Source organism: Melospiza melodia, chromosome 3 (assembly GCF_035770615.1).
Source record: "Melospiza melodia melodia isolate bMelMel2 chromosome 3, bMelMel2.pri, whole genome shotgun sequence".
NCBI classification, from domain to species: domain Eukaryota; kingdom Metazoa; phylum Chordata; class Aves; order Passeriformes; family Passerellidae; genus Melospiza; species Melospiza melodia.
This window is the reverse complement of record NC_086196.1, coordinates 32,697,710-32,706,614: the sequence shown is the minus strand read 5'-3', so window position 1 is coordinate 32,706,614 and position 8,905 is coordinate 32,697,710. Positions and strand designations below refer to the sequence as shown.

At 46.7% G+C, this 8,905-nt stretch overlaps 1 protein-coding gene across 1 annotated transcript; it reads left to right on the top strand.

Moving 5' to 3' along the window:
• Positions 1–2,544: 2,544 nt before the first annotated feature.
• On the top strand, positions 2,545–5,515 carry CCN2 (cellular communication network factor 2). The gene is made up of 5 exons (XM_063151195.1): positions 2,545–2,753; positions 2,864–3,080; positions 3,190–3,441; positions 3,667–3,878; positions 4,203–5,515. Exons 1-5 carry the CDS (start codon positions 2,694–2,696, stop codon positions 4,497–4,499), a joined length of 1,038 nt encoding a protein of 345 aa, XP_063007265.1. The 5' UTR covers positions 2,545–2,693; the 3' UTR covers positions 4,500–5,515.
• The last annotated feature ends 3,390 nt before the right edge of the window (positions 5,516–8,905 follow it).

Sequence of the window (8,905 nt, the reverse complement as noted above, 5' to 3'; positions counted from 1 at the left end):
TCCTAGTTTCAGCAGAAAAAATATACTATCTTAAAAGCATGTGCTGTATAAACACCTGCATGGAAGTCAAAATTAGTGCATTTTAACCATTTTATGCATCAGTTCCAGGATGTACTTGTCCAACCTGTGGCATACTCAAAAGGCACCTGGATGTGGCATCCGGGGATACTGTTGAGGGGTGATTATGGTGGGGTGACATTGCTGGCTGGACTAAATGATCTTCAAGGTCTCTTCCAACCTTGAGGATTCTGTGGTTGCCATCAGAAAGGATAAGCTAAGGATAGATTGGAGTTGCAAGAACTGCCTTTGCTTCCAAGTTTCCTTTGCCCCTGTGTGTACATACACACACACCAATGAGGTACCCACTGTTAGACACATCTAACACGGAAACCAAAATGACCAAAAGGCACCCCTGGGGATTCTGATTCTTACCGACCTTCATGTGCTGATACAACTTGTAATTTAGTGGGCTAATGCCTGATCCACAGTGGTGCAAGACCAGAATTAGTTCTGAATTCAAGTAACTATTCAAGCCATTTTTCTCAGGGCAGCAAGTGTATGAGGCTTGCTGTACTTGGCCTGCAGTGGGAGGACTTAGGACAGATTTATCCTTTAATTTTGGATTTCCTGGCTTTCTGGTAGTTTGTTACTTTTAAACATACTTTTTCTGTCAGTGAGATTCTTAGGTTCTGTTTAATAAAATTGTATCTCTGAAAAAACCTCTTACATGGAAAGTTATAAAACATGTCTAGAGCCTCTCTCTCTCTCTCTCTGATGTTCTACCATATTTAGGCATTTAAAAAAGGCATTCTGTTTACCTGGTTACATTTGCATTTTGGTATGCATGTCATACATAGTTTGGTACACATACTATTTACCCAGCACTGAGGCCACTGGAGTCCTTCAAGTAAATACAGATTTTAGGAGACCTCATGGTTTTGGGAACATACATTATTTACCATAATTGTTCCTCTGGGATTCATTTTTTCTTTCAAAGACAATCTAATTTCTTTTAATGGAGAATTTCAAGTAGAAGAAATGACATCCAAACGACTTTACCAGATGCAATACAATGCTGGCAGAATATAAGTAGCAGTCTTACAGCACAATGGTCCTACTGGGGCGTTACATGGACAACCTTCTTTTCCCCTCATGAATCTTGTTTTATTATCACAGTGTCATAGCATGGAAGTATGCCTACGTATGGAGGGATGGCAAGAAGTGGGGAGCAAGGGAGAATGGCAGTGGGGGAAAGCCTGCATACAAAAGATGAGGTATCTCTTAAGATACTACCAGATTTTAGATTGCTTATTGCAATGCATTAAGCCGGTCTCTCTTACTAAGCACTAACATACTTCCACAGGTCAAAAGCCAAAACATTGGCATTCCTTGCGTTAAAGCGGAGGTCAAACAACATGACATCACTGAATATTCAAATCATACACAGGAGGCGGGGGAAGAGCCATCCTCCCAGTTAAAAAAAGGAAAAAAAAAAAAAACAACAGTGATCATAGCAGTTATCTGCAATGACTTAATACAAGCCACAATGCTTACGTCCTGGGTTCAGTCAAATACAAACCACAGTGTTAAGGTTTTGGCTGAATGAGGTGGCATGCCATTCTCTTCTTGTTGTAATCCTGGGGCGGACCATCAGGAAGGCTGGAAGCAGGGATGTGCGAGGAACGAGGAACGTGTTGCTCAGAAATGACAGCTGCACACAGGCAGTGGGAAAATAATAGCCACTTCTTCCATGCTTCAGACTCCACTCACCGTGCCAAGTATTTCAGAGTAAATAGGCACTCTCTCTATTCATAGAGAGCATCTATTAGGGAAGGAACACATTACAAATATTCAGTATGATTCAGTGGTACACAGAGTCAATTTATACCTGGTAGCATAATTATACCTTTTCTCGGTGGTACCAAAGCGCCCGGACCGTTCGCCGCCGGACACCGGGTACCCCGCGCCACCCCCGATCCACGCGCCCCGCGTCCCCTGTGCCCAGGGGAGGGACGAGGGACGAGCGGGGAGCACAAGGGAAGGGAAATAGCGGATTCCCCCGAACGCCCCTGGCAACCGCCCCGCCGCCCCTTCCCGCCGGACCCTCCGCCCGCCTCGAAATAACGCGCTGCCGGGGGCGGGGGGGCGGCCGGGAGCTGCCGGGGGCGGGGGGGCAACGACGGGGACTCACATTTAAAACACATCAGGACGAAAAATAAAAAACCGTGATGGGGGGGTGAGAGCGTGCGCTGGGGGGGGCGCAGCCGGAGGAATGCGGGAGTCAGGGGTCAGGGCCGCTCCGGGGCGGCGGCGGCGGCGCGGGGCGGGGCGGGCGGCGCGGCGCGGCGCGCAGGAATGCGCGGAATGTCGCTGTTTGTCCGCGGCCCCATTCAGCCCATTGGCGAGGCCGCGCCGCCGCCGCCTATAAAGGGGCGTCCGTCCCGGCACTCGGCAGTCACACAGCCACTCTCCCGCCGCACTCGGACGGAGCGGAGCGGAGCGGAGGAGAGCGGAGCTCAGCAACAGCCGGCAGCAGGCACCCTCCGGCACAGCGCCCACGGCCCGCCGCGGCCCCGTCCGCGCCGCCGAGGAGATCCGCCCTGCGGGAAGCTCTCGCTTTACCTCGGCTCCCCTCGCCGCCCGGCAGCCCGACGCCGCCGCCTCGTCACCCACAGGCCGCTGACCGCTGCAGGATGGTCCCCAGCACCCTCGCCCCGTTCGCCCTAGCGCTGCTGCTCGTCCTCCTCAGCCCGGTAAGTGCTGCCGCCCGCGGCGCCGCCGCGCCTGCCCCGTCCGGCCGGTCCCGGCGGCGGCTCTGACGCTCCCCCTTTCTTTCTCTCTCTGTCCCCCCCGGCAATTTCAGGAGGCTCAGGGCCAGGAGTGCAGCGGGCAGTGCCAGTGCGGAGCCAGTCCCACCTGCCCCGCCGGCGTCTCCCTGGTGCTCGACGGCTGCGGCTGCTGCCGCGTGTGCGCCAAGCAGCTGGGCGAGCTCTGCACCGAGCGCGACCCCTGCGACCACCACAAGGGGCTCTTCTGCGATTTCGGCTCCCCCGCCAACCGCAGAATCGGCGTCTGCACCGGTGAGTGGGGGCCGGGGCTGCCGCGGGAACGGGAACGGGGTCCTGCCGGGCAGGGAGCGAGGAAAGTGGGAACCTCCGCGACTCACGCTCTGCCTCCTGCCCCTCGCAGCTCGGGACGGCGCCCCGTGCGTGTTCAGCGGCATGGTGTACCGGAGCGGAGAGTCCTTCCAGAGCAGCTGCAAGTACCAGTGCACCTGCCTGGACGGCGCGGTGGGCTGCGTGCCCCTCTGCAGCATGGACGTCCGCCTGCCCAGCCCCGACTGCCCCTACCCGCGCCGGGTGAAGCTCCCTGGAAAGTGCTGCGAGGAGTGGGTCTGCGATGAGGCCAAGGAGCAGACTGCCGTGGGACCCGCACTTGCCGGTGAGTGGGGACTCCCTGCGGATGGCAGCCGGGGGAGGGGACACGCTGCATGATGGAGGCTGAAGGCAGGGGACTAGGTGGACACAGGGCAGCAGAGGCTGGAGGGCTGCAGTTAGTGGAATCACCGCACGGATTTTAGCTGCCTGAATTTCTAAGGAAAAGGAAGGAGCATTTAGAGGGCTGAGGTCAGGCAGTGGTCTAATTTTGGTTTTCTGTCTCCTGCAGCTTACAGACTGGAGGACACTTATGGTCCAGACCCAACAATGATGCGTGCCAACTGCCTGGTACAGACCACGGAATGGAGTGCTTGCTCCAAGACCTGTGGCATGGGTATCTCTACCAGAGTCACCAATGATAATGCCTTCTGCAGACTGGAGAAACAGAGCAGACTCTGCATGGTCAGACCTTGTGAAGCAGACCTGGAAGAGAACATCAAGGTAAATATTACTATCTTTATGTATGCTGCACTAGGTTGCTTCCATCCACTAGCAAAAGGACAGTGACCAAAAGTGCAGAGCTGACAGGTAGTCAGTTTCAAGTGGTTTACTTGGAAATTTGAGTTTTACCCTAGTGGTGATCACTATTTACAGTTAAATGTCCTTAGTTTTCTCTCATGCTGTGTTGTGGCACTATATAAGACAATCTTGCCTAATAATAACACAGTAAGAATTAGCATGGCTGCTCACCACTCACTTGCAAGCTTAGTGTGCTTTGTGAAAGCCTACCTTCTAAACATCTTGTATTCACTTCTATCCTGACAGAAAGGCAAAAAGTGCATTCGCACCCCCAAAATCTCCAAGCCTGTCAAGTTTGAGCTGTCTGGCTGCACCAGCGTGAAGACCTACAGAGCTAAGTTCTGTGGTGTTTGCACTGACGGGCGCTGCTGCACACCCCACAGAACAGCCACCCTCCCTGTGGAGTTCAAGTGCCCTGATGGGGAGATCATGAAGAGGAAAATGATGTTCATCAAGACCTGCGCGTGCCACTACAACTGCCCTGGAGACAATGACATCTTTGAGTCTCTGTACTACAGAAAGATGTATGGAGACATGGCATAAAGCCAGAAGGAGACGCTAAATGCATTCTCAACTTGAACTGATTTGCATCTCATTTTGTAAACATGATTCAATAGCACAAGGTATTTAAATCAGTTTTTTTTTTAATTTCAACAAACTGCTCCATGTGACTTAAGACAATTTTTCTACTGACCCCAAACGGTGATTTGAAGAAGAACGTAAATGGACAGTGGGACCACAGCAAGACACAGCTTCAGAACATGTTCCTGAGGTGGTGTGATGGGGTTAAGGGAAACAGGCAGGAAAAACAGATTCAAGCAAATGTTCCCTTAATGTGGTACAGCGTGCTTCATCTAGTAGTGCAATTGAGAAGAGACCATTAGCATGTTTGCTGGTGCTGGCTTAGAGACAGCAACAGCTGGAATGCAAGCACCCAGCAAAGTGCTAAGTAGAAGGTGTTCTGTTAGTCAGGACAGTAATGTTTCAGCTCTGACACTGATTCAGATGGCTTGGCCAACAAGAATCAGAATCATGTCAATTAGACTGGACAGCTTGTGGCAGTTAATTTACCTGTCACGAGCTACTTTTTATGAATATTGTAAATACTGTGTGTATATATATTTGTACAGTTATCTAAATTAATTTAAAGTTTTGTGCTTTTGTTTAATGCTTTGAAAGTTCAATGATAGCCTTCTTTTTTGGAACAAGATAGGTAAGATTTAAAGCTTGTTTGACAATGCATTCAAAGCATGAAATAGATACTCTAGTGGAAATTGTTCAGATAGGGCCAAATGGTGAGTTGAGGTCGAGATGAAGTGAAGGTGCCTGTAATGTTACAAAGCATTCATTGGCAAAATATGTTTACTTACTACTTTATAAGACAAGTGGCTTTAAGAGAAATGGCTGTTCTGTGGCTCATCAATCTTTCCACTTGAGCATTTGTTTCTTTCTTTGACTATGGCTCTTTTTGGACAGTTTATTTGTTGAGAAGTGTGACCAAAAGTTACATGTTTGCACCTTTTTAGTTGAAAATAAAGTATTTATATTTTTTATATAAACGGCTTGGTATTTCATTTACCTTTAGTCTCCACTATTCCTTTTCATGTTTCTAAAGGGGTTGCCTTTTCTCTGGATGAAAATCTAGTAATGTGTGGTGGGTTCTTCAGAATCACATACACTTAGGAATAAGCTAAAGATTTACTTATTCTGTTACTAGTGAACCAACTGTAGTTTGTTACTCCTCTGAATTTAGAATGGAGGGAAGGGCCAGGCTTGCTTTGCCAAGCCCAGTATGGCATTAGAAAGTGCAGCAGATCTCCTCATGGCATCACATGAAGTTTGAAAGGAGTCAGCTGGTCACCATGGTATTCAGCCGCTGCTGTAATACACCACACAACATGCTTAATTTCATTGAGGTGTTCCACTGGTTAAGATTTGTTTTCAGCTAAGGGCAAGGAAAATATTTTTAATTACTAAAAGCATTGAAGTGGTTCTTGACTCTAGACTCAAATGCAGAAGTCCAAAATTTGGTGCAATTCTCGGGGAATAGCTAATGAGTTGTATCATAAAAATCACAGAATACAACAGGCTGGAAGGGACCTCTAAAAAACTTCTGGTTTAACCTTCATGCAGTGTAGGGCTAATTTAGATGTAGCTTTACTTGAATTAGCACCTAAGTGTGGTATGATAGAGCACTGGACTCTGGTGGCAATTACGCAGATTATATTCCTGCTTGCTGACAAGGCCAAACCATTACATTTGACAGTTCTGTGCTGAGTGTCCATGGGCTCAAACTCCTGCAGGGCCACAGATGAGAAGTATTGTAAGAGCTACACATTTTGATAATGGTCCAAACATTCTTCTTAGATAAACAAGAACTATTTGTGAGAACAGTTGAGAGTCAACTCCCTCATCCCCCTGAAGCTAAAAGAAAAGCTTCAGTCCTGTGCTGGGACCTACATCAATAACAGACTTTTTTTGTCCCTTTATTAAGACAAGGAGATTCTTTGAATTCAAAATTAACCTTTGCACTAGAAGCATTAGTTCTTGTTTTCAGAAAAAAACATGCTCTCCAACAAGAATCCTTTTCAGGCAAACAAGTTCAATCTGGAATTTCCTGGTGCTGAAAGAGTGTTAGCTTACAAAAATGTCCATCCTTCCTGAGCACCTTCCAATCCCATTGATTTCAGCTAGCATTAGCAGCAAATCAGTGTAACACCAGCTTTGACTAATGATGAACAACAGAGCCCTAAACTAATGGGAAGTCAATGGGAGTCTTGCCAATGGCTTCACCAGGCTTTGCTCAAGGCCATAGAAGCATTTTCCCTACCTCTGAAAAATAAAAGGAATTCTCCTGGCATGAGGAAGTGGCTTTCTATGTCCCGTAGGAAATACTTTTGGGTAGCCTCTGGCTCTTATGCTCCCTGAGACTCTCCAACATTTTTTCTCAATGTTTTTTTTTCAGATTATGAATATTGTGCAGCCATTCAGCTCACCCTGGAAACGCTTCAAACACTCGTACAACACTGAGGACTGGTTGCCTGACCACTACTGTGGCTCCACCCCCAAATAACAAGAAAACTCTCATTTCTAGTTCCAGAAAGGGCAGGATGTACATGGGCTTCATTCATAACCATTGCTACAGAAGCTCTCAGGATTAGCAGAACAGAAAGAAGCGCAATGCACCTGGCAGGTTGGAATTAATTCCTGTGAGAAATGGGGTGCTTATGGTACTGCTTAAGTGTGTTGATGAACAGCTCTGCTCTGCAGTCTTTCATCAGTTAGCATCAGATATTGTAAAGAATGACATTTCCTAACACCATCATTCCCATGGGCCTCACGACCACAAGATTCACTCATGTTCTGCTCCCAGCTCTGCAGTGTGTGGGCTGTATCTCCAACACCTAATCCACACAACACCGGGGCCTCCTCTGGCACTGTCGTCCAGGTGTGCCTGGCAAACAAGGCTGGAGGGTCAGAGAGCAGCAGCAGAGCTCTGGTTGAGGAAGGGCTGTCTGAAAGACACCAGCAATGGGGTTCCCCCAAAGCAGCCCAGGACCGCTGCCTGTCCTTCCCCAGATTGGGTGGTGACGAAACTGCCTTGCCTGCCGTCTGACACATTATTGCATTGTTTCACAAGCCAGCTGAGCACACAAGAGGCCTGTCAGAATATTTTGATAGTGGTTTGCTGTTGCCACTGTGAATTAAAATAAGGGAGTATGCTACATAGGCAAATCTGTTAAGCATTGTTGCTCTCCCCTGAGCATATCAGGGATCATAAATCTCAGGTATGCATTATAATGAATTGCACTCCTTTTTCCAGGAATGTGTGTAGTCTTCTCACAGAAGCATATGTTTTACACCATTTTACAGGTGTTAGACCTCTGAAGGTTTTATCTCTGAAGGTAAAGAAATATAAATATTTTGTTGTAAGCTCTCCTAGAGGTATAGGTAGGCATCATACTGCTTGTAAGGCTTTCTTTCAAAGGTATCCCAGGAAAAAGGAGCCCTTGTGTGGAATTTATGGCATCTTAAATGATGGCTACAATGTGGGCCTTTCAACCGTAAAGAAGTTTCCTGATTTCATTCTTTGTGCCTAAGATGCATAGATGGAAGAATAAAAACCTGAGTTCAAAAGTCCAAAGTCACTTACATGGGAGAGAACACTGGTTCATGTTCCTTTCAAAATACCTTGTTTTGAAAGTCTGCTTTGGGCTGTTTGCATCCTCAGAAAATCCTATTGAGCAAGATTGCTACCGTACTTTTAAAATTTTTTATTCATATATGAAAGCATATTCATTCTAATTACTACCTCCTTTAAATGGATCTCCAGCTATATTAATAATACAGTTGGTAAAAAAATCACTGTAAAGTCAATAAAAAAGATATTCAATTAAATGTTAAACAGAAATTCAGGGTGGCTGGAGACCAGAGTATCAAATACTTTGAAATTGTTCTAAACCATCGTATTTCAGATTTTTGTACCATAACACTTTTGCATGGATTTGCAGCTTAGCTTTCTAACACAATACAGATGTGAACAACAGACAGGGATTATAGCCCTTTCATATGAAATAGGCTCTACTCTCCAGATGGAAATTTGTCAGATTCCTCAGAGCTAAGACACATCCAAAAGACGCTAGTTAAAAAAGTCTTCAAGAATGAGCCACTTTTAATGATCTGCAACCACACAGGAACAAATAAGTCTTTGAGCAGTATCCAGTTGTTTGTCTCACAAAGACAGGGACTCAGCTGAGAAAACTGACTGAGAAAACTGACACCACTAGAAATAGCATATTTTTTACTAGATCATTTGTATTTTTCTCATGTAGCATAGTTTTTCAGACCTCGCACTTGAAGAAACCTTTCATTTCATTATACTGAAAAGGGCATTAAATATAAGAAGGATCAGTAATATTTTTACCCGAATATATAATAATTCAACCATT

What these genes read in the sequence shown, in the direction of transcription:
- CCN2 (XM_063151195.1), top strand. Translation starts at nt 2,694, where the DNA reads ATGGTCCCCAGCACCCTCGCCCCGTTCGCCCTAGCGCTGCTGCTCGTC. An exon ending in CAGAATCGGCGTCTGCACCG is followed by an intron (nt 3,081 to 3,189) that starts GTGAGTGGGGGC and finishes TGCCCCTCGCAG; the next exon opens with CTCGGGACGGCGCCCCGTGC. An exon ending in ACCTGGAAGAGAACATCAAG is followed by an intron (nt 3,879 to 4,202) that starts GTAAATATTACT and finishes CTATCCTGACAG; the next exon opens with AAAGGCAAAAAGTGCATTCG.